The sequence below is a fragment of the Archocentrus centrarchus genome, chromosome 13 (genome assembly GCF_007364275.1).
Source record: "Archocentrus centrarchus isolate MPI-CPG fArcCen1 chromosome 13, fArcCen1, whole genome shotgun sequence".
NCBI lineage: Eukaryota > Metazoa > Chordata > Actinopteri > Cichliformes > Cichlidae > Archocentrus > Archocentrus centrarchus.
The window spans coordinates 8,818,492-8,844,002 of NC_044358.1; the positions used below are offsets into that span (position 1 = coordinate 8,818,492).

The following is a 25,511-nucleotide window of genomic DNA, read 5'->3' on the forward strand; positions in this document are numbered from 1 at the left end:
TCCCATCCAGGTGACGTGTTCTACTAACCTTCCTGACACTGAAAACTTTATGAGAACCCATTCAGGTTCTTCTGCCTTCTGTTTTGCACTTCAGGACTTCCATACTCCCCACTCCAATCTTAGCCTTCCTGCCTCCTCGAGGGACGGCACACCACACGAGGGAGAGAAAGCAGGAGAGGCGCGTTTGATCAGACGCACTTTCTCTCAGTCACTTTGCGAACAGTGAAGCCACAGCGACTGTAAAAGCAGCACTCCGGGTTTCTGCATTAGAAAGTGTCTTGGTGGTGTTTGTGCTGCAGTGCCTTCGCTTGCTTGCAGCGCTGGCTTCCTGCAGCACTGCGTGTGTGCGGAATGTGCGCCTCCGCCGTGAGGAGGCAGCACAAGGAGCGTTTGGCGTCTGCCAGTTTGCGCAGTAATTACACCATCAGTTGGCGAAAGCGACCTCTGCGCGGCTTCTCGCACTCGTTTCAGGGTGTAAATCTCCCAAATCCGACCCAATTAGAAATAAAACAATTAGAGCCTTCGTGTCTGCGCATGTGCTGGAAAAAGAGGCTGTCTGAAAAAGAAATATTAAAATAACGTACAAAACAACAAACTGCTGGCAGCTGTGCGTAAAGGCTCGCTCTCGCCTCAGAGGGAGTTTCATTCGTTATTTTTTGTTTTTCTTTCGTTCTAAACCACCGTCACTCATTAGAGCTCATTATAGCATCAGCAGAGGAGGACTTGCAGCCCCCCCGCACTTCCTACCACACCCCTCCCCTCACCCCCACCCCCTGAGGTATAAAGGAGGTGTAACAGCAGCTACGGTCCAGAGTTCAGTACAGAGCGGATTCAACTCCTGGGTTTGTTTCTTTTTTCTCCACGCCGCGGAGACGCAAACACTGACTGCCCTCTGACTCGTTACTCTGCTGGAGCTTTTTATTTTTTATTTCTCCGGGTGACATTCTCCTCTCCGGTTCCTTTTGTATCCCTTTGGACTTTCCACACTGATTAAATCACACCGGACCTCTGGACGCCGCGGTGCCCACACGCCATGGCACGCTTGTTACTGCCGTGTCTCCTGTTACTTGTTTTGGCGCAGACGGTGAGTAGCAGTGCGAGCACATTCGCAGGACTCCACATTTTCCTTCTTTTTTTTTTCTTGGACCCTCAAAGGTTTGCGTTTTTTTTTTTTTTTATGTAACTCACAGGGACGCGGGGAGCTTTTACGCGCAGCGCACGGAGCTCTTTTAATATTTTATTCATTTTAGATGTTTGTTTTTTTTAATTTATTACTGATTCTAATTCTGTGTTGCTAGTTCATTATGCAACAGGGAATCAGAATTTACACCTATCAAGTTTTATGATGCAGAAATGAAAACTGTTTCCACCGTTTTGCAGTATTGAATGCATTTGTACTTCTTTGCCTGCATTTTGCGCATTTCCCTCAGATTATTTCTTTGACTAAACTCTCAGTGCCTGAACTCTCTCTCCTCTCTTTACCACCTCCGCCGCCCCCTCCTCCTCCTCCTCTTCCTCCTCCTCCTCTTCAGGCTCTTTCCGACGGAGTCTTCGAGCTCAAGATCGATTCCTTCACCAGCTCCCGCGGCATCTGTCCCTCCCAGTCCGAGGACTGTCTGATTTTTTTCCGCGTGTGCCTCAAGCACTCGCAGCTCACTATTAACCCGGAGCCGCCGTGCACGTACGGAACCGCGCTCACAGAAGTCTTCGGCGCCGACTCCAACTCCATCTCCGAGAGCGCACCTATTAGAGTGCCGTTTCCCTTCAAATGGCCGGTAAGTGACGAAAATCGCGCACGTTTCAGGTTAATCACAAAGGATTTTTTTTTTTTCATTTTCACTTGAAATCTTAACGATTCTCAGCCACAAACATCCACAAAAGAAGCAACTTTTCCTCTTAAAAATTAAAACAAAACAAAAATGGACTGTGCTATCATCTACTAAAATGCTTCATTTCCGCTGACTTTCAGAGCACTTTCTCTCTGATCATTGAAGCCTGGCACACGGAGTCTCCAGGACGGGAGTCCACAGGTAAACTGCTGCTGCAGCACCGCTGCTGCGCCGGTAGGCGGCGACGGCGAACACACACAGCAAACACATGCAGCCTTCACACTCGCAGCGCACTTTGGAAAGTTCATCTTCCAGCACAGAGTCCACTCATGTTTAATATCTGTGAACATCCAGAGACAGCAGAAGAACCCACTTTAAACTTATTATTCGTGTATATTTACAAACATCACAGATGATCAAAATGACAAACATAACTAGTGTTTTTATCTATCATGATGAATTTCCAACCAGAGAATCAGAACAACCTGATCAGCCGGCTGGCCACCCGCCAGAAGCTGACCGTTGGAGAGGACTGGTCCAAGGGCGAGCACATTAACAATCAGAGTGAGCTCCACTACTCCTACCATGTTGTGTGCAATGAGTACTACCACGGGGAGGCCTGCTCCGCCTACTGCCGGCCCCGCAACGACCCCTTTGGCCACTTTAACTGTGACAAGGAAGGGAACCGCATCTGCCTGGATGGCTGGAGTGGAGACTACTGCACACAGCGTGAGTAACATCTGTGTCTCTGTGATGCTTTTTTTAGGTCTCACCTTAAACCAGAAATGGCCCTTTAAGTCAATTTTGCTGTTTAATATCAATTTAGGGCATTCATTTGTGGCATTCCTACTTAAGATTGCACTCAAAGTCACCAAATGATGAGCAAAGCTGTTTTTATCTGCTCTTGTTGTACTTTAAAAATACTAAAAATGCTCAGTTAAGCACCAAAATTGGCTCCAAATCAGGAGCGAACTCTTGTTTTCTTACAGTAGTGACCTCCTCCTCCTCCTCATGAACTCCCTCCATTTTTATCCTAACGTTTCTTAAGATGGGGGGGTGAGGGGGTAAAGAATGGGACCCTTGGCGGCCTTGAAATTGTGAAGTCAAGCAGTTGTCAGCGCCACCGCTGGCACTGGTGGCTGCAGGGGACAAAAAAAAGAGACCTTAGAGCTTCTGTCGTTTCCAGTGTGTGTGTGTGTGTGTGTGTGTGTGTGTGTGTGGCTCTGTGGTCTGCTCCTTTTGTTTTGAGCTCAACAATGGGCCCCCAGTCGGCCCCAGGCCCGCCCGCCTTTAAGGGGACACGCGCTGCGGCTTAATGTGCGCTGCCTTGCGTGAAAGGAGACGGCATGTGTTGCTTTTGTTGTGTGGGCCAGCTGCTTCGTTCAGTGCTTAACAAGCACCCTTAGGGGAGGTGTGTGTGTGTATGTGTGTGTGTTTATCCGTTGTATTTGAAGGTGAACACACATTTTCAGGTGAGCTTCAGGCAGGTCATTGTGATGGTTCAGGTTAAAGTGAAATTAAAGTCAGTGTGATGTTATGTAAACACTACTCTGTGTGTGTGTGTGTGTGTGTGTGTGTGCGTGCGTGTGTGTGTTTCTGTATGATAGGAGGCTCTGAGACGGGAGAGAAGCTGTTTTGTGACACACACACACACACACACACACACACAGTCATGGTAATATTTCCTCCTTTTCTTTCTTTCTTTGACCTTCCTCCTTCCCTCTCTCTCCCTGCCTTCCTCCTCCCATCAGCCATCTGTGCAGGGTGCAGCAAGCAGCACGGTGTCTGCGAGTCTCCCGGGAAGTGTGTGTGCCACCAGGGTTGGCAGGGTGAGAGCTGCGATGAGTGCGTCCAACACCCCGGCTGCAAACACGGGACCTGCAAGCTGCCCTGGCAGTGCGACTGCAACGAGGGCTGGGGAGGCCTGTTGTGCGACCAAGGTGGGCTTAAACCTCCAGGAGAGTCAGGCCAGGCGGGTTAACAGGTTTTCAGGTTCAGGCATTAACCCCCCCACCCCACCCCCCCCCCGCTGACAGACTAACAGAAGTTCCAAACACAGGACAGTTTACTGACTAAGAATGACCTGCTCATAACTCTAATTCATAACGTCTCCTTTTTCTGTTCATTTCAGTAAAACTTTCAGAGCTGCATAGAAATAATCCACCAGGTCTCATGGCAAATTGTGAAGTAGTTTGTGTATAAGAATTTAACATTTTCAGAAAGTCAGCATGACTTTAAACCCAAAGTAGGAAGTATGTTTTGTGCCTGCACATCAGCTTTTATTGAGTCCTCTGATGGGCAGTTTAGGAAAAAATAATTTTTGGAACAAGTGGTAAATGATGCATTTTAGCTCAAGCGATGATTCCTTTAATAAATCACATCAAATAGCAAGTAAAAACAAAAGTGCATTTTAAATGTATTTTATCTTTAATCAAAGAAAGTATTGAACTGTTGTTTCTGATATGGAAGTCGTCTAACTTCATATCTTTTCCAGTCAATGAACACAATCAGCAGTTAATTTATTACTTTTATAAACTAAGCACAAAAAGTAAGGACATTTGTGTTTGGTCAGTGATTTCTTTGGTGTAACAACACTTCTTGGTTGAGCAGCAGAGCTGAGTGTGTGCGCTGCACCCGTGAAAAACCAAAGAGTCAATAAGAGAATCATCTGTTTGGGGTTGGCAGAGAAGAGTTTTTATGGGTGCAGCCGACACACTCAGCTCTGCTGCTGTTTGGTTGTTTGAATCCATACAATTACACCTCTGTAGTTGTTCCCTTTATTAGATACAGTCGTGGTCAAAAGTTTTGGCACTGACACAAATTTTGTGTTTCTGCTCCAGTTTCTATTTAGATATTATTTTTTACATGTTTCTATGATGCAGTGAAAAATAATCATAAGCATTTCATAAGTTTAAAAGAATTTTACTGGAAAATAAATCCAAAGTCAGTTTTGTCAGTAGTGACTCGACTGTAATTTCTTCAAACACCAGATGTAGTAAAAACAAAAAAGTACAATTAGAAGAATTGGGAGCAGCTAAAAGCAGAACTGATGTCATGTAGAGACTAAAACTGCTGCCCCTGCTTGTCTGTAGAATACAAACAGATTTAAGATTAATTGTTGGACACGTTAAAGACGAATTTCTGCATTTTATAAGAGAGTTGTGGGATTTTATTTTTCTCAGATGTATGGTTGTGTATTGTCTGCATATATGCAGAAAAATGCACAGATATGGTTCACCAGCCATATGTACTGTGTTTAAGTGTAGACTCTTCTGCCTGTTGAAGCAGTTATGTAAGGCCAGTTTAATAAAAAAACAAAACAAAACAATGAATACTTCTTTCCAGCTCTTCTTATTTCCACGTCATCAAATAACTGCCGTTTTGTCAGTGCCGCTGGCGTCTTCTTTGGTGTTGGTGCCCTGGCCCAATGGCTGTGGTGATATTGATAGTGAGAGCAAATGCTCCAGTTTGAAGGAGCCACAGGGTCCAGATATGGAGGTGGGAGTGTGGTGGTGGCAGGACTGTAGAAGACCCACTCACAACATTACCCTGTACATTGAGAAATGACCTGTTGTGTTCAAATGTGACACTTCTGGGTCTCACCAGGCATGCGTACATGAGTTGGGGGCAAAACGATCTCACTATTGCTGCCATCGGTGACGCATGAAACCGACCACAAAAGACACGAGTCCGTGTCTTAGAGATGCTTTGATAAAAGTGCAATATTTGATCAGGGAAGTGAGGATTGGCTCCTCAGTAGCACCACTAGACTGATGGTCATCTTTCTAGAAGCAGGTGAAACGTGTTTATGAAAGCAAACTTAAAGACAAAGTCATCAAGAAATTATAAATAGGTTGAGCTGAAGTTGTAGTCAGTTGTTGCATTTGATATGATTTAGTCAAGATTCACCAATTTCACTGTCATTATGCAAACCGATTATGTCCATAAAATGAGTTTATAACTGTGTTTATGAACATTCACAATGACACAGGGCACTGAGAAGGATAACATTTGAAAAACATGGACACGTCCTTTTCTAAGCCAGCACAGGCAGAACCTGGACAACCCTTTACTGCTTTATTTTTCAGATATAAAAATTCCACGGTGTGCCTCAGGGCGCTATCCTCAGTCCTTTTTTTTTGGTTTGCTCAAGATACATATCTTTACATACTAATCACACATCTTTACCCCTGTAATTTAATATTAATCAAACAGAACTTTAATTTTCGCCCACTTTGGGTTCATTTACTAATTTTTCCTCCATCCAGTGCAGCTGCCATAAAGCCTTAGCCTTATGGTCAGTATGTTGTGGATGCTGCTGTACATGACAGAAATCTGGTCAAGACGTCCTGTTTTGTGGACAGGTCATTGTTTATAAAAATGTGATTTATCATCTGGTTTATCATAATTGTTTTGAGACTTTATTTGAGCAAATGTGTTTTTTTCCTTTGCTCTCCACATGGACCAAATATTGCTTTAAAGTGACTGTTCAGCCACTCAGACTCCCAAAAATATCCTGGTACCTAAACTGTGGTCCCTTTACTACAGATTCTGCACCTCTGTAAAAATATTTCTGGAAACATATGTTTATGAGCCATTGTCTAATTTAAAAACATAAGATTTTAGGAACATTTGTAACCTCTTAACATCCTCCAGGTTAGTACTTATGGCCATACCTTTGATTTTGCTATAGCTGCATGCTAAATAGGCAGCTTTTCAGAAACTAGATGTTACATTTCAAATGAAGTCTCATACATTAGAAACTTTGCTTTTCCATTTTCCATCTTCTTTTCCATTTCCAAATAGGGAAAAATTTGATAAAAATGGATAACTGCTAACCAAAGCCAACCTCTAACCTGGTGGATGTTTAGAGGTTAAGGCAGCTCTGTGTCTGAGAGCTGCAGGTAAAAACTGTTAATAAACGTGATTCTGAATATGAAATGACCTGCCTGCTGCTGTCATAATGCTTTAATCTGACAGTTTCAAACAAACTTATCTCAGCTGGTTTGAACATGAAGCACAAAACAGAAAAGATCTCAACGAGTTATGTGTTTCAGATTGCATCCATCTGTCACTGCAGAAATGTGCTGATAATTTCCTGAGACTGAAACATTTAGATCATGTTTAAGGGGCACCATAAATGCCATAAGTGTCTGTTTGCAAGAAAACACATAAGTTACATTTTTCAGCAGAATCTCCTGCCTTTGGATGTCCCTGTATCGAATGAGAAATATCAGTCATAATAATTAAGTGAAAAGCATTTAAATTTAGTGGCCCTAAAAGGAGCTTGGTGTGGTTTGGGGTTAAATTTTCCAGTACCAAAGGATTATGGTAACAAACAAAGCACTAAATAAAAAACACCCCCCAACTACTTTGTTTCTTGTTGTGGCCGGCATTGCTTCCTGTTACTATAATCTTGTTTCTTCACTCCAGACCTGAATTACTGCACCAACCACAAACCGTGCCAGAACGGCGCCTCGTGCACCAACACCGGCGAGGGCAGCTACACGTGCGCCTGCCGGCCCGGCTACACCGGCAAAGACTGCGAGATCGAAACCAACGAGTGCGACAGCAACCCCTGCAGGAACGGCGGCAGCTGCAATGTAAGTCAAAGAGCAGAGTCGATGAAGCCGCCTCCAGTCAAACTGCTTTACTGAGGCCAGTTTCATGAGCTCATCTTCAGGTTTTGGTCATTTTGGAAATGACTTGCCGTTACCTGGTTTCTGACATGCACTGCAGCTCAGAGCTTTTCTTTGTTGAGCTGCATGTTAGAATAAAAATACCAGACTGGACAGTAAACTGTCTTTAGCCCAGAGTTATCACTGATGATGACCCTCAACCAAATAGTTTTGTCTGTTTGTTTTTTAAACTGTTGTCCAAAGTCTTTGCAGTCACCCAACAAAGAAAGTCGGCACACAGTTCTTCATGCTTTGGTGAAAAAGAAAGAAATACTTTTTTTTTTTTTTTTAATGATACCCCGATCATCGACACTAAAAATCACAAATTGTGATAGCACAGCGTTAACAGTACTTACACTTCGTTAGTACGAAGTCTGTGTGATTTCAATGGTGGCAAAATAGCGCAGGTTATAGACTGGCACTCAGGCAGCACCTTCACTAAACTCCTCTCAGTATTTCCAGTCATGCAGCTGACGCGTCTGTATTGCTACATGTGAGAAAAGGAAACTTGAACATTTTCCGGGGGGTTTTCTTCCCACCTCCTCACATTATTTTTCTCCTTTCCATCTTTCCTCCAGGATTTAGAGAACGATTACTTGTGCACGTGTCCTCAGGGCTTCTATGGGAAGAACTGCGAGATCAGCGCCATGAGGTGTGCAGACGGGCCTTGTTTTAATGGAGGCACTTGCATACAGGAAGACACCGGTGGGTACACCTGCCGCTGCCCATCCAACTTCACGGGCTCCAACTGTGAGAAGAGGATGGATAGATGCAGCAGCAGCCCCTGCACTAACGGTACCAGTCGAGTGTAGCCCACCTCATGCACTTCATGTCCTCAAAAACACAAAAACACCCAGCTCCTTCTGATCTGTGACAAAGCTCGATTTCACAGTTAATGATTCAGTTTTAGGGTTAAGCTGCCTGTCTGGTATTAGTGCAGCTAAAAAAAAATTAAATAAGTTAGTTATTAAATGATGTTTGCTCAAGCTGACAGTTCACGCCGGTGCAAAATGTCCCTGACACCTCCAGGTTGGCTGCCTTGCTGGTGATCCTGAACAGGTGTTGAATCCACCTTGCAGATGCACCTTGTAGATGCACTAAGATTGGCTGCAGCCAATCTTAGTGCATCTAAAAAAAATACTGTGAGCAAGTTCCTTGTTTTGTAATTTAATTCAAAAGGTAAGCTTTCGTATATTTACTATGCATATAGTGACATTTTTGAAGGCTGTTTTGTTTTGAATTTTTAATGAAATTATTAGAATATTTCCTCAAAAAAAGGATTTACATACAGAAATGTCCAAATTCTGAAAAGCATGTTCACTCATACACTCAGTACTTGGTTGGGGCTCCTTTACCGTGGATCACAGCATGGAGCTGCTGAGGCGTTGTTGGACTTCAACAACACCTCAGACTGTATTTTTGGGTCAGGTGGTTCTTGTCTTCCGTGGGGTGCATGTCAGGTGAACTGGCTGGTCAATCCAGCACAGTAAGATGATGGTCAGTAATCCACTGGGTAGTAGTTTGGCACTGTGGGCTGGCAATCATCACCTTTCAGCAGATGGGAGCATGAAGTGCTCTAACATCTCCTGGTAAATGGCCCATTTGATAAAACACAGTGACCTGACCAACCACCACCAACACCAGCAGACGACATGACACCCCAGATCATTACAGACTATGGACACTCGACACTGGACACCTTGGATTCTCTGCCTTTCTACTCTTCCTCCAGGCTCTAGGACCTTTATTTCCAAATGAAATGCAAAATTTACTTCCATCTGAAAAGAAAACTTTGGACCCTTGAGCGACAGTCCAGTTCTTTTTCTCCCTCACTCAGGTAAGAAGCCTCGGACCTGCTCTCTGGTTCAGGAGTGCTGTGATATCAGGACAGTTGAAGCTCCTGTCCTGTCTGAACGGCGGCTGTCGATGCACTGACAGCAGCCTCAGTCCACTCCTTGTGAAGTTCTTGAAATGACTTCTCTGACAGTCCCCTGAAGGCAGCGACCGTCCCTGTTTTCCTGTCTCACGTTTCCCCTTCCAGTCATCTTTCCGTGCAGCACTCTGTGAGCAGGCGGCCTTTTCAGCAGCGACCTTCTGTCGAGACCAAGAGATTTATTATAGATATTTATTCCGTTTAAAGAGCAAATCACTCAAACTTGAAATACTCTAATAAGCCGTAAACATCAAAATTAAAACAGGCTTGAAATATTTCACTTCATGTGTAATAAATGTAGAATATATGGAAGTTTACCTTTTTGAATTAGATTATGAAAAAATGAACTCATTTCTTGAGATGCACTAATACTGGCTGCAGGTGGATTCCACACCTGTTTCGAGTCAGGAGCTCCTGGGCGTGGTCTGAGGGTCGGTTTAGCCTCATGAGCAGTCAGCTTGATAATTAACAGGAAACAGTTGACGGAGCTCTCAGAATCCACACGTGTGGAGCCACTTTGTGATTCAGCGCCCCGGTGAGAGGGTGTATGCTGCTGTGTGCACCGCATGCTTCCCCCCCGATGAAACAAGTCATTCAATAAAGTGACAGAACAAACAGAAGCAGTTAAAACTGCACACACACACACACACACACACACACACACACACACACACACACACACACACACACACACACACACACACACACACACACACAGCTTATGGTGCGTTTCAATGAACTTGTGTGTGAAATAGTAAGATACTTTTGCTTTATGCTTGAATATGCATAAAAGCATTTAAACATATGAGATAATTTTAAATCTATTTCCTTTGTAAAGATTGCATAGACTTATGGTTTTGTGTATGGAGGCTTGCACCTTCCTGCTGAGGGTTTGAGGGTGCAGCGATGGCCGCGGCATACACCGAAAACGCCGGGTTCACGCCGGGTGTTTTTAGTTTTTCTTAGACAAAAACTCCAACTGTTAATGCGTCTCATTAATCTGCTGTACCTGTTTACACAATAAAAAAACAGCTTGGAAAAAAAAAGTTAGAAAAGCAGCTAATGCTGCCATATGTCGACTAATCAAGCATAAATCATTCATCGCTGTGTATAAGCTAGGTTAAACATGATTCTGTTGATGGGATATCTTTAACCTATTTTATCTTCATGTGCAGCTCCACTTTTCTGTCAAAGCCACCGCACATTTAGCAACTAGTGTCAAAGTGGGTGAACAGCACTACATCAATGGTGTGATTGCACCACAGATTGTACTATACCCCAAACTGATCAGTTAGTCCTGTGTGATGTGGCTCTCTGTCCTCAGAGACAGATGTTTAAGTCATCTGACAGCTGTTAGTGCTGATCTCTGGAGTTCCCGTCCTGAAGCTTCACTGGTTGTAAACTGGGAGCTTCGTGAGGCTTAAATATTGAAAGAAGAACATTCAAGACAGAAGAAATTTAGTGAGAGTCTGAGAGCTCGTGCTTGCATTTCCACCTGTCCTTACCTGTGCTGGGCCAATCACAGACATCTGTCTGACAGTCAGTACAATTTTATTTATATAGCGTCAAATCACAACAAACAGTCGCCTCAAGGTGAGAGTGGGAGTTTGAGACATGACTGTGCAGAGCGGCAACGTTTTCACACAGCTTTGCCTCAAATGTAACATTACACAGTGTTATTTACCCTGTAGTTAAGGTAAGAAGTAATTAACTATTTTGCTACCTCATCAGTGATGTAACTTGTTGCATTTGATTGTTTTTTTTGATAACTTTTCCATCATATTTTGACATTATTCTGACACATCCTCTGAAGCCTGCAGATGTTTCCTCAGCGTGGGCATCGAGCATTTCGATGAGCTAGTAAACAAACTCCACTCTGTAAAATCGCGTTTGAGCGACTGGTTGCAGGCATGACGCTTTGAGGGAGGTGCATTGATCTGATTGGCGGATGTGTCTCGGTGGTTAGAGTGTCTTCTGTGTGGAGTTTGTGCGCTCTCCGCGTGCTTGTGCTGGTCTCCCCCAGAATAAAAACACCCTGGGCTGACTGTGTTTGTCTGGGCTCAGCACACACTCGCCAAAGAGATCCTAAACCTTAAACTCAAGAACCTTTTGGTTTGCTCCCTCCACCTTTGCTGATGGCAAAGATGTGTCAGACTTTGCCACCTGTTTCGTTTCTGTGTTCAGTTCTTGGCCTCTCTGTTCGAATACCTTGGAAATCAAACATTGACTAACCCGTAGCCTAATTCACTAATGCACAGCAGTTTGTTGATGTCTGTGGTATTTGTGATGAATGTTAGCAGAGCCTTAGATGTGATAAGCAAGTCATTCATTTTCCCTCTTCTAAAAAGGTTCCAGTAAAACCCCCCCAAACCTGAATGCATCTGTTCATCAGCAATTTGCATTTGATATATGTGTGTGTCGGTGAGGCTGAGCCGTACCTGTGTGCATGTGCTCCCTGAATTGATGCTGCAAACTGAATACAAACAGCGCAGCAGGTTCTGCTTTATTATTTTTTTTTCAGCAGTCGTGTTTGTACTTGCCAGATAAGACTTTCTTTTAAAAACCTGAACCACATGACAGCAGCCGCTTATCTGTGAGTTAAAAACACGCTGTGAGCGCAGACGGCTGATACAACCCAGAGATACTCGGTGACTCTGCAGATGTTCAGACTTGCAGGTGGCTGCCATTCATGTAAACAATGAAGCAACTCCACACTCGCATGCACAGAATGCATGAAAGTTAAATATTGGATTTGTTCTCCAGACTCTTCCTGCTCTTTGTGTCTGTGCAACTAAAGGGGGGGAAATCTGTGAGTGAGGTTACTACAGCTGAAAATGTAGCAGCGAGGGGTTAAAGGTGCAGGAATGAGTCCAGTCTGACTGCTTTTTTGATTCCATGCAGGTTCAGGACTGAGGTTATCTGAGTTCGGTTACACTCATATTTGCTGTTCTCACCCTCCTGTTTCTGTGACTGCGCTCTGATATCTTTGTGTAACCGCAGCTTTGCTTTGCTGTTTGGTGACTTTGACTTAATGCCCGTACATCCTGAAAGGCTAAACCATCCATCAGTTAATCTTTAATTTAAATAGTGCGATAAATCAATACACTACATGAACAGATTGGTGTAATAATTAATGATGACACATGAAAAGTGAGCAACTGCAGCGCACACAAACACACCAGAGTTGAGTTTTGACTGATACACGGGAGTTTCATTTTCACTCAGTGTTTACTTTCGTTTTCACTCGCGGGTTAGCTTCAGTGAAAGATCAGTCCTGTTAAAAGAGACCGTTTTAAAGCGTTAACCTCAATGATGATGAAGGTGAAGACACCAGAAATGTTTTAGACGTGCTCAGAGGGTTGCTTAACCCTCTGAGGCCTAACTGTGTAGTTTGGAGAAAACGGACGTTTATAGAAAAAAAAATGTAATAACTTTTGATGCATTTCAGTCAGAATGATTACTTCTTTCTTCCCTGATTGGCAACACATGGGAGAGCAATTTAATAAAAGCAAAAATGACATATTCTGATTGCTTAGGGTCAGAGTTAGCACTGAGGTCATCACCAAGGATGATTCAGATATCTGAGAGTTAACTTTAAAACTTAACTGTAAATTGTAATAACAGCTTATATGCGTGACTTTTAGTGGAAGGACAGTCGCAGGAAAACATAAATGTATGACCGTGCATCATCTGTGCAGATGGAGGTGTATGAATCTCTCCTTTGTAAACACTGTTTGCATCAGGACTGCTGACCAAGAGCAGTGGTTTGTTGTGTGGTTTAGTGACTCATTTGTAGCAGGTCTAATTTAAAGTGATAGCATGTTACTGTGTGCCACTTTAGGTCTCATACTATGTGGCACAGCTACAAAATTTGATTGTGTTAAACTGCACAGGAAAAAGATCATGGTTGTGCTCAGGGTTAGGCTTCTTCTTGGTGTGTACTGACAAACACAACCTAGCCAAATTGTGTTACTGGCTGATTATTTCATGATACTGGCCTGTCTGGTTGTAACTTTCTTTGTCTGTTTTGGGTTCATAAGGAGGAGGGGGCCCAGTGCTGGCCCTGGGTCAGAATGTAGCCCTTGTGATAGTGAACGAGTGTGTAAAATTTGATGGGGCTACCTTGACCTGTATAGAAGTTCTGGTCAGTGTTCAAGTCCAAAAAGGGGGATAATTTGGTCAAAATGCAATGACGGGCAGCAAGATGGTGCAGTGGTTAGCACCACCTCCCCTTGCCTCACAGCAAGGTGTGGAGTTTGCATGTTCTCCCCGTGTCTGCTTGGGTTTTCTCCGGGTACTCCGGTTTCCTCCCACAGTCCAAAGACATGCACTTACTGGGGTTAGGTTAATTGGTGATTCTAAATTGCCCACAGGTGTGGGTGGTTGTCTGTCTCTCTGTGTTAGCACAGCGACAGTTCTGCGACCTGTGTAAACTTTGAGTGGTCTAGCTTGAACGCCGCTGCTGCCACTGATGGTGCAAAGGCTGTGACAAGAGCTCGACTTTTTCTTCAGAACAGCTGAGCTAAAAAGGACTGATGTTGGAGCAGATCCATGCTGGATAAAGTCACTTATAAAGGTTAATGACCTTTGTGTATTTTGCTGGTTTTTCTCCTCGAGTTTCCATGTCAGTGCTAACATTCCTCATATCATCCCTTCCCTAAAGTCCAAAATGAGCTTAAACCACTTCTCAGCAGCTCTTGTCTGCACCGCTTGTCCTGCCTCTTCCAATCAAACCACCACCACTAACACTACTACGCTTCCTAACGCTAAGCTAACTCTAAGCTATTATTCAGATCAGTCATTTGCATCCGTATTTTCACTGCCTCCATCTTCATCGCAGTCACAGACCAGCTTATTGCATAGTTCACCGATTCCACCAACTCCTGCTTACACCAGTCTTCGGCCTTTCAGTATCTAAACTTTTTTCAGTGTAAAACTTTGTTGCCAGCGGCAGTATTTCCAGATTTCAAAATAAAGGTCCAGATTGCAAGTCTAAAGTAAAGCAAACATATTTATGTGACATTCAAAAGAATTTTAGAAAAATGAAACACTGTGAATAAAAGATGGAAAAACAAACAGCATATGCACTGACTGCCCTCTCTTAACAATGACTGAGGTGATTTTAAAATGTAAAATTAATGGGAAACATTAACATACAAACTGTTCTCCAGTTATGAGTGTCATACTTTCTTCTCAGGGCATCCTCCACAGTTGAAAGGTTGGGATTGTTTCCCGGGTGGCCAGGTCATGCTCGGCATGTCATTGCCCTGCTTCAGTCCCATTTTCCTGTCCTTCTTCACTGTACTGTCAGCCAAAGATTAAAAGTGAACCCCACAGTGTAAATTATGTCCCTACAAATAGAGGCATTTTGCACGCTTTCTTTGCACATTTTTTGTTTTATGGTTGTTTGGTTTGTTTTTTTTTGTTAGAAATGAGAATCACACAAGCCATCTGTAAGCACTCACTACAATAAATTCATGCACTGGAGATAGCCAATTTGGCAGAGGCTTTCAGAATATCACTATTTGCAGTTTGCATGCTTAGATAAAATGCATTTATTTGCAATGACGCAAAAGGGGCTCGGCTCAGTCTTGCCCCGAGTGCAGAGGCTGGAGCGGGTTTAATTACACATTTGTCCTGCATCAGTAAAACCCCTGCAAACCTCACAGTGAGCATTTCAGATGTGATAGAACATGAATTACCAGTCCCGGCTCTTTCCTGGGAATGGTTATGTTGTCATTTGTTATTTTTATTATTAACCCAAATATTTCTGTGCTGCCAAATTGGCACGAAGGCTTGGAGAGAACAAAAGTAGCTGAACTGTGTTCATGTTTCTGGGTTTATATTTCAGCTGATGAAGCATGACATCAGATTTGTTGCTGCAGAGGAACATCAATCTTCCTCCTCAAGGTAGAGGTCCTCAACATGATTTTAAAGGCCCAAGATGAAAAATAATGCTCTGCATAAGTATCTGCAGACATGCATATTTTAATCAGCGGCATAAAGAAAAATCAAAATAAACCCGTCACATGAAAATTTGTGCCTTGGTACCTTGTACCATGTTTCTTTCACCGGATTCTGAGCAGAAGCTTATGTTGAACACAGACTCTTATTACAGGCGTTGATGGCAGCAGAATACGGAACCACGTTAGCGCCACAGTTTCATGACTTTTGTTCATGTCAGGCAGCTGTTGGTGTGTATAAAGCCCACACTGCAGTTCCATGTAAGCAGCTGACCTTCAGTCTACATTTGGAAAGATTTCAGTCAGAGTGGTTGAGTAATTACTGCTTTGATTGGACTTTAGGATGCAAAGTTAAAAGTTCCTACGTGTTCCTGTACACACACCTGGATCTCAGGTGTTCAAACCTTGTAATCTAACACATACATCAGGATGCTTGCCAAGTTTTGTGTAGATCCCTCTTTGTGCCACCAACGCAGCATCACCGGGGCACAGATGTGGTGTCTGGCTCTGGGATGTTGGCAGTGGTTCGGGGGCCTCTGTGGATGTTTGATCATATTGGAAGCTGGGTTGACACAGAGAAGAGACTGCTGCCATCCGGGAGTGTCTTTGCAATGCGCAGGGTGTGATTGGTTTGCAGCAGTAGGTCAGTGTAATCAATGTTAGTCATTAACACACCTGCAAGTGGTGTTAATGTTGTGGCTGTGTGAGTCCCTGGATTGCTGCGTAGGAGCTCTTGAACATGTCTCATCATCTCCCACACAACAGCAAACATTCAGTCCTCATCGCCGCCGTCGTAAACAAACCTGTTTCTGCAGCAGCTCTAGAGACGCTCAGTTTTCTTTCGTTTTTTTTAACTGCCTAGTTGCACTCACCCTTAGCTTAGTCAAGAATCCAGCTCTGCTGCCAGCAGCTAACTGTCTGATAGAGCTTTCAGCAGCCGGGTGATCCACGGCTCATTTCTCCCTGGAAATGCAGGCAAGAGCTTCACAACAGCAAGATAATCATAAAACTGACTCGCAGTGGCACGCAAATATATGTAGGCCTGTGTATGTGATGGCTGAGAAGTCCTGGACTGGTGTTTGTGCTCATTTATTTCAGCTGACATAAATCAGAAACTTTTTAAATAACAGCTGAATGCTTCCAAAACATACAGTGAGAGTTTTGATTTCTCCTTTCAAGGCATCAGTATTCTCCACATCGATAATCCATCATAGCCAACATACCAGCCATCAGCGTCATCATTAGCTGTTTGTTTGAAGGCTTTATAGTTAAATATCCATTCAACTCTTTTTGGTACTGATGGTATCCAGGCATACCTGCTGATCCGCCAAAGCATGAAAATTGTAGTTTATTGGACAAAAATATCACTAAACAACAATCTTACTTATATGATTTATTCACAGTGCTGTGCAAAAGTCTTGAGCCACCCCTCATTCCTTTATATTTTGCTTCCAAGCAGCTGGACTTTCATATACATTTCTGGATATTGGCTGCTGACCTATGAATCACTCAAGCATAAAAAATACACCTGACTCAAGGAATGAACCAGTATTATGTCTATACATAACAGCTAAGCAAATAACCAATTTTAAATTGCATCATTAGGCACCTGGTTGCCAGCAGCCTGTCACAGAAACATGTTTGTTCTCATTTCTTTAGTTGAATCTGTGAAAAATGCCAAAGATAACAATTTGACAGACATAAAATAGCTTTTTTTGCACCGACAAGTTTATTCCTAAAGTGCTGTTAGCTGAAAACATGCCATATCTCACCATGGTGTGTAGTGAAGTGGCAGCCTGGCCCTTCAGCTGATCCATCTGCTGTTCACTGAAGCCTCATGAGAAATGGTCTCAGTGGAAGGGCGGCTGTCAGGAAGCCATTCTTAAGAAAGGGAAACAGGGAGAAAAGGCTGAGGTCTGCCACATTACACAAGAACAAGAAAGCGTCTGATTGGCACCGACTTCATTTTTCATCATGACAACGATCCCAAACACACGGCCAGTGCAGTGAAAACACACCTGGATAGAAAAACACACAGTGGGTCACTGTCATCCGCGGATTGGACTCCCCAGAGCCCGGACGTCGACATTAATGAAGCAGTGTGGGATCATCTTGACAGAGAATGGAAGGAAGCCAGCATTCAAAGAAGAGCCTTGACTGTTCTTCAAGACACCTGGAGAACTGTTCCTGAACACTGCTTAAAGGAATGATGAGAAAGCTGCCTCAGAGGGTTCAGGTTAGAACTGTGCAAACTGTTTTTGCAGTAAGTCCCTGCATTGATTTTTTTATTTTCCCAGCAAAATATAAAGAAATGGTGGTGATTCAAGACTTTTGCACGTGATTTAGTTCAAAATGTTTCGTGTGTAATCATCTGTTTTATATATAATAGTGGGGACTGGCGACTTCTGGAGATATCACGCCCTTGCCAGAGAGACAAGATGTCTGGGGTTAGCTGGGGTATTAGATAAAAATATCCTCACCAGTGTTAATTCCAGGAAGGTTTTAAGGACAGAAGGGAGTATTCAGAAACAGTATAAAAGCATCCTTGTCTTTTTCACAACCTGTCATATTCCTCTGATGCATCCGCAGCCTCCTCATGTTTGTGTTAATAAAGGAGACTGATAAACCTGAAAATGAGACTTATTTTCCACAACAGGTCTTACGTGTTCTTCACTGCTGACATAAAGAGTCAGAGCGCCAAACATGGATTAATCACTCATAGGAACTACAGCTAAAAAAAAAACATTTTTTGCAAGCTTGCAGGTGTTTTGAGAAATTACTCTTTCTTAGTAAACCAACATCAAATCTGTCTGCCTGATATTGTGCAGGTCCTCCTTGCACTCCTAAAACAGCTCTGACCCACTAGACGTGTCCTGTGGTGGATGGCACCGGGATGCCGGTAGAGACTGCTGCCGTCGGCGAGTGCTGTGGCTAAGACCTAGATTGAAATGCAAAAAAGGTTTTGGTGAACCAGTGCTTTCCAGCAGAAAACTGCACTTTAATGAGATGATGTTTTTCGTTCTGTCAGTGGTTTTAGTGTTGTGGTTGATCACCATATGTGCGCGAGAGGGAAAAGACAACAAACCCATTATAGTTCAGATTTCTTAATGTTAATCTGGCTGTAAAATTCAAGATGTTCTGAATTTTCTACCAGCTCATTAATGAACCATGCAGAAAGTTTTAAATGTACAGATAAACATATTTATGATGTTGTGACACAAATGATGAGTGCCTGTAAGGAAGAGAAAAAAAAAGATTTAGCAGGAAAGGAGCATTTCACCCACTCTTTGCCTTGGTGAAGAAACCTGTTCTCATGCGAGGTGGGCCAACAGTCAGCTTATTGTTTCACGAGGAGTCGGATAATCAGGAGCAGACGACTCCATTGGCAGATCTGTCATTACGAAATGAACCATATCTCAGAATTTTACAATTAAAAACAGTTATCACTGGCCTATGATTGACCCCCACTTCTCAGGGGGGTCCCTTTGGACCCTTTGGTTCTCCCCGGCGTCCTCATTAGCATGTAGAAACTGCTGTCTGCTTATCTTCAATCTGCAGTCATTCCTGCTTTTCAGTGAGCCTGACAGGGAGAAAAAAAAAAAAAACACCGCCATAACTGCTGCCTGATGGATGAAGCTGTGCTCTGTTTGCAGTGTTGCAACACAGAACAACCAAATATGGCTCTGTTTTTACAGTGGATAGTCTGCAGTTTGAATTCCGAAGAACACCCCGAAGTAAACCCATACATGGCTGCAGGATGAGTTTCCTTCCTTTTCCTTTGATTTGATAATGTTGGTTTTAGAGCTTAAATCTCAACTGAACTAAGTTAATTAAAATTTTGTGGTAAACAGTGTTTAGTTTGTGACGTGCATCTTCTTTTTGAGAGAAGAAAAATGACTAAATGGCAGATATGGCTATTTAGATTTTATAGCCCACGTTTCTGGCAGGTCATGTGACTTCCTGGTGCTGGAAAACAGCTTCTCAGGATGTTTCTAATCACACACATGTTTCTCTCCTGATGAGGGGCATCTGTTGTGAGGAAATTTTGTAATAACGTTTATTCCCCTCTTTCTCTCTGCCCCGGCTCGTCCGTCCTCCGTCCAGATGGAGTTTGCTTCTTTGTGGAGAGATTACAAAGTGTTTTGTTTCTGCAGTCAGCAGTTCTACTTAACTTAATTTATTACAGTTTATCAGTTTTTGAGAAAGCTGTTTTCATCTCAATTCACTGCCTTTGGTGGTTTAGCCTCCTCTCTTCTGGATCCCCAGTTTTTCTAGTCTACATACTGCAACTGAGATTTACCAGTGAACAGAAGTTTAGGCACATTCTCACTTTAACATTTCAGTGGAATTCAGATATAGAAATTTTCAGCCATCTCATGATCCCACACAAAAGTATTTAGCAGTAACCTTATTTCTCTAACTTATGCTTACTTTCAAATTGCTGTTGGAAGTGTCTCACCTGTAATTTCATTATATGTGACACATAATGACAACAAAGCTATTCTATTCTATTCTATTCTATTCTATTCTATTCTATAGGAGTCCCACAAGGCAACATTTCAGGTCCTTTGCATTTTCTTCTACTCTGTTATATGTCGATGACACTGTAATGTTTTATTTTGTCACAAATTTAGAACCTTCTTTGGTCATCTCAAACCATCAGTGGTGATATGAGTCATTAAAATATACTTTCTCACTATTTTGTCCTGCTCTGATAATAAAAAATGATTTCAGCCTGTAAACAGGTCCAATAATCTACTAAAAGTAATTTCTACACATTTTTAAAAAAATTTCCTTTGCAAATTTTCCTTCATCTACCAAGATAACTAAATATCTGGTTACATATGATAATAATAATGCCTTAGACTTATATAGTGCTTTTCAAGGTACTCAAACGGTTTACAATTCCATGCACTATTCATTCGCACCTCAATCATACTTGGTGGTGGTAAGCTACTAATGTAGCCACAGCTGCCCTGGGGCAGTCTGACAGAAGCGTGGCTGCCAGTTCGCACCTACGGCCCCTCTGACCACCGCCAAACACATTCACACTTAGGCAATGTGGGTTAAGTGTCTTGCCCAGGGACACAACGACAGCATGCGCTCAGACAGAGACTCGAACCAGCAAACCTCCAGCTGTGAGGGGAGCACCTACCCGCTGCGCCGCTGCCACCCACATAACACACTGCTTGATAGATTAAAAGCGCCTCAGACTTGGGCTTGTTTTTTCTCTTTGAGCGCTTGCCATCTTGTGATTGGTTGACATTAGCCTATAGTAGATGGATGGTTTATCTGATCAGTTTTTTAAAAAAAAACAAAAAAAACACCTGCCCTCTTCCTTTATCTTGCCAGGTGGTTCTGTGTATCCAGCATCAGTTGCTCTGTTTCATTCAGGTGTTCAACTTCCTTCAGTTGTGTGTTTTATTAAAACACACCTGTCTGCTTTCTGTCTGCAGGTGCTCAGTGTTTGGACTTTGGTAACAGTGTCACGTGTCGCTGTAAGGCAGGCTTCACCGGCTCTCGCTGTGAGACCAACATTGATGACTGCTCCAGCAGCCCCTGCCAGAATGGCGGCACCTGCTTCGACAGAGTCAACAACTACACTTGCACGTGCACCCTCGGTTTCTCCGGCAGGGATTGCACGGTGCGCACCAGCCTCTGTGACCAGTTCCCATGCGAAAACGGTGGCACGTGTTTCACCCACTTTACTGGCCCCGTGTGCCAATGCCCACCAAATTTCATGGGTGCACGCTGCGAGTACTTCTTCAAGCCCACTACAAAACCACCCACCAATGGAGACGCTCCTGCAGCCATGATTGCTGCTATAGCCCTCGGAATAGTGACATTTTTCCTGCTGGTGTGCGCTGCCATTTTCATTCTGCGTCATCTCCGCTGGGGCAGGGAGCTAAGATTGCTTTCAACGTCGGTGAAAAATGACCTGGAGACGGTGAACAACCGCAACGCAGTGATCGGCGGAGGATCACCCAATAATGGGAGCTTACCAGGAGCAACTCTGGGCAGCCTAAAGGAGAAGGAGGCCTTTCTCCTCCCAGGAGCTCCTCTTAAAATGTCCAATAAGGATGTAGCACTGGTGGAGAAGGGCAGTGACAACGCGGCCATGTTTAAAAACAAAATGGCAGACTACAACCTGGCAAGAGAGGAGCAGCACCTGGGCAAGAACAAGTTTGACCTGTAAGGACCTGATGGTTTGATAGTTATCTTGTATCTGTTTGTGGTTTCATGCTTTGTTTCTTTTACCTTTTTTCCTTCTGCACTCTCTCTCTCTCTCTGTCTCGTTTTATTCAAACACATCACAGCTTGTTTGTCGTCTCTTATCTGATCAGTCCAGAGTGGTGCACACCTTCACTGAGTCGTGCTGTCAAAATCTTTGTTGTTGCTGCTGGACCAACCTCCTCTCTCTCTCTCTCTCTCTGCCTCTCTCTCTCTGCCTCTCTCTCTCTCTCTTGTTTTCTCTCACAGTAAGAAATGCGACCCGCCTGTCATCGTCCCTCCTCTCAGTTTTTCAAAGGACAGTCTGTATCACTCAGTGTTCATCATCCCAGAGCAGCTGGAACAGTGTGTGTTTGCTACTGAGGTGAGGAACCCAACCACACGAGTATTTATCTCACTGTTTTTGACTCGGCTCCATCAGACCAGTCATCTCCTTATTAAAAGGATTTATTGTGGTAATGGAAGCGCGGCAGTGAAACAGCGAGTTTGAGGTTGAAAGTTCACACATCTGAATCTTCTCTGTTATGTTTTTTGACACTGAATTTGAATTTCCATTTTTCTCTGAAAGTTTAAGGAAGTAAAACTAAACTTGTCTTGATCAAACCCGAACTCAAAACAAAACAGGAGAAAAACCCTGTAAGTAATATTTTAAGAAGAAACTGAATCAGTTTAATTTAATGTTTTAGAGTGTCTCTGCAGACATGTGACCGATGGCATGGAAATGATTAAATATGTAAAGCTGTAGACAGCATAAAGTTTAAGAATGCATGGCTCAGATGGGTTTTCTGTGGCATCTCTTAGCTCAGCATTCCAAGAACAGACAACTCATCAATCATTCATCAATTATTACTTTCTTTACAGGTTAATTAATATTGCCATACAAATTACTTGAGAACCATAAAATGTTATTGTTATAGTCCAAATCCTGACTTCGATGATGATGACACAGCTATTTTGTGCTGATTGGTAATTGATCACAGTGCAAAAATAATCTAAATTTGAAAAAGCTAAGTAATGGTGTTTCTTCTAAAAGTGGCAATGAGAAAAATCATTTATAGCCGCAAGGAGTTTCAGAAAAAATTGTTATGAACTCATTTTAATATGCAAATTATTTATCTCTTTTTTTTATTATTATCATAATATTTCTGCCCCAGAGAAAGCTTATTAATACTACGTGGGCTGTTTTATGTTTTATTCAACACATAATCGACTTCTTTTTTGTCTAAACTTGCTCGACTGAGTCTAAAAATAATAATTCCACTTTTTCTTTTAGCTTCACAGTGGGAAACAAACCCCAGTCTGTCCCATGTTCACCCCCCACAGCTTCATCTTCATGTGGGCTTTGCAATTTAAGTCTCACAGTTGTGGCATCTCAATATTATTACTGATCATTTGCAGTAATGTGATGTTGATGCACCTTCTGCTCGACACTGCTTTGTTTTTGGATGTCTTTCGTTTGAACGTTAACACTTTTGAAAATCTCTTAATTTGGTCGACTGCAGTTTAAATATGAGACTTTTGCAAGACATTAGAAATCCAGTCTACTTATTCTCATTTAAAAAAAAAATAAAAATCAGCAACACTGATGTTGCTGAATCTGTTGCAGCTGCAACTCCACAACAACTGATGCAATAGCAATGAAACACAGCAATGCTGCGTCCATTTTAAACACTGCTGTTCTAGGTGGCCTCCTCACTGAAAGTGCAAACTGAAAAATGGTGGCGGTTGCTTTTTCTAACAGGTACGGACTGGTCCCAGTGCCTCCAGGTGGAAGAGGTTAAACACTCATTAATATTTATTCTTTTTTTGTCATCCTTCTCCATGAATTAGGTTCATGACGAGCTGAGGTAATGCCCTATGCTGATGACTAACCGCTGTTTTCTGTCTCGTTCTCAGGTATAACCTGAGAGTTTTCAGACCACCAGCAGAGGATCTTTTCCGCTGAGGGCCTGAAAGCTTTTTGTCCAGGACAGTACACCCAGAGGATCTATTGTACACACATTTTTTATTTAATATTTATTACTGCTGCTCAACGGAGAAAAACAAAAAGAAATGACTTCTTTTTTTTTTTTTTTTCTGCTTGGATACTGTCAATGTTCAGATGACAGTGAGGAGACGAGAGGAAAGACTGAACATCTGACATCATTTGCACTATTCATCCTTTAAATCTTAACATTGTTTTCCTGTCTCTGCACTCTTTCTTAATCTTCTTTGGATACAACGTGATCAAAAAGATGTGAATTGTCCACCAATCGGAAAGATAGGTGCCTTAGCTATGCTCCCTAATTTCACAATCAGAGGACCCACTCACAGAAATGGGAGACAATTTTTTCTTTTAGGTCAAGCAGCCTGAACCTTTCCACAGATAATTCATCTGGAAGCTGGGCCGGATAGACTTCTATCATCCACTTTTTCTCATCACATCGCGGCCTGTTCGGTAAGAACGATATCAGCCTCACAATCACTGTCCAAACCTACAAAATCTGAAGTGCCTCTTTTTTAAAAACATCAGAAGGACTTAAAGCCAATATTGGGACTGAGACCCTCACTGTCTGATGTCCTCCCAGAAGACAGGAAGTTTTTTTTTTATTTTTATTTTTTTATGGTAAGTTGTGTTCAAATCCTGCCTTACAAACCCAGAGCTGCCTTCACACCTGGATTTTAATCCTAGTGTAAATGAGGTTTCAGGTGAATTGTGGAGAGTTTGTTCCTTTGTTAACAATCAGCTGTTTCCTGCCCTTCCATCTCATGAATTGTCAGATAATCAGCAAAGTCGAACCCGCCAGAGACCAGCTGAGCTGGATTCATCTTACTGGTCTGTTTTTCCCCACCTTTTCTCTGCTGTCATAGCTGTTAGAGTTTTATTTTTCTTTTACTCAAAAAGCTAAACTTCAAAGCTGCCTTCATGAAACCACTGCTGACCTGGTGAGTCGATCAAACAGTGACACGACTGACTGGGTGTTTCTCTTTTATATTTAAAGAAAAAAATGTATATCAGTGAAGAGCTCCAAAGAGAGTTTTTATTCCTTTTATTTTTTTAATAATCCATTCAATACCAAAAATATGTATTGTTCCTATATAGACGTATCTTTGTATTATCTTCATTAATTTAAGAGAACAATGCAATGTGTACATATCTTCCAGAAGAACGTTTTCCTATTTAATTTTACCCTTTGTAAATAGTTTTGTATTTATGAAGAGAATTGTATATATGTCTATGTTAATGTGCCTAATGTCTCCATCGGAATCAAGAAATATATATTTTTCTTAAATAAATTAGGAAAATAATATTAATGATATTTGTACTGTGTTTTCTTTCTCTCTGTTGGTCAGGAAGTTGAACTGAAATGTTGTGGTAGAAGAAAATTAATTTTGTGCAGTAAAAATGATGCAAAGCCTTTTCTGTATTTAGCATGTCATCCCCGCCTTTATGCTGCTCATCCCTTTTTTCCAGGTCTAGAAACTAAATTTGGGATCTGATCTGTAGGTGACGCTAAACCAAACCTACAGCTTATTTTATATGGAGGCCCAAAACTGCCAAAATACGAAACGCCTTAACGATGCCATTAAATCAAAAAAAATACTGAAAGACTAATAAATAATAAAGGACTAAAAACAGTGCTACTCAATGCATCAAAAATGGCAATAAAAATAACTTTAGGCATTAATTAATATATTTGTAATGATCTAATAATAATCATTTAGCCCAGTACAAACATTACTAAGAGCTTTTGTATAATTAAAGTATGTTTGTTTTGATTCCTCTTTAATTTATTAAAGTATGAATGCATTTATTTGTTTGCATTCATATTTGTTTACTTTTTCTGGCAGTTCCTAATAAATAAATGGCAGATGATAATTAATTCAACTTTCACTT

At 42.4% G+C, this 25,511-nt stretch overlaps 1 protein-coding gene across 1 annotated transcript; it reads left to right on the plus strand.

Annotated features, from left to right (window-relative positions):
* Positions 1–830: 830 nt before the first annotated feature.
* dlc (deltaC) lies at positions 831–24,876 on the plus strand. The gene is made up of 10 exons (XM_030745319.1): positions 831–1,084; positions 1,533–1,775; positions 1,970–2,030; positions 2,301–2,558; positions 3,581–3,769; positions 7,263–7,432; positions 8,086–8,302; positions 20,860–21,595; positions 21,884–21,998; positions 23,531–24,876. Exons 1-10 carry the CDS (start codon positions 1,034–1,036, stop codon positions 23,534–23,536), a joined length of 2,046 nt encoding a protein of 681 aa, XP_030601179.1. The 5' UTR covers positions 831–1,033; the 3' UTR covers positions 23,537–24,876.
* The last annotated feature ends 635 nt before the right edge of the window (positions 24,877–25,511 follow it).

Bases quoted from the DNA above. Each gene is read 5' to 3' on its own strand.
- dlc (XM_030745319.1), top strand. From the start codon at position 1,034: ATGGCACGCTTGTTACTGCCGTGTCTCCTGTTACTTGTTTTGGCGCAG. The intron at 1,776-1,969 runs GTAAGTGACGAA...GCTGACTTTCAG, and splicing joins CGTTTCCCTTCAAATGGCCG to AGCACTTTCTCTCTGATCAT. The intron at 3,770-7,262 runs GTGGGCTTAAAC...TCTTCACTCCAG, and splicing joins AGGCCTGTTGTGCGACCAAG to ACCTGAATTACTGCACCAAC.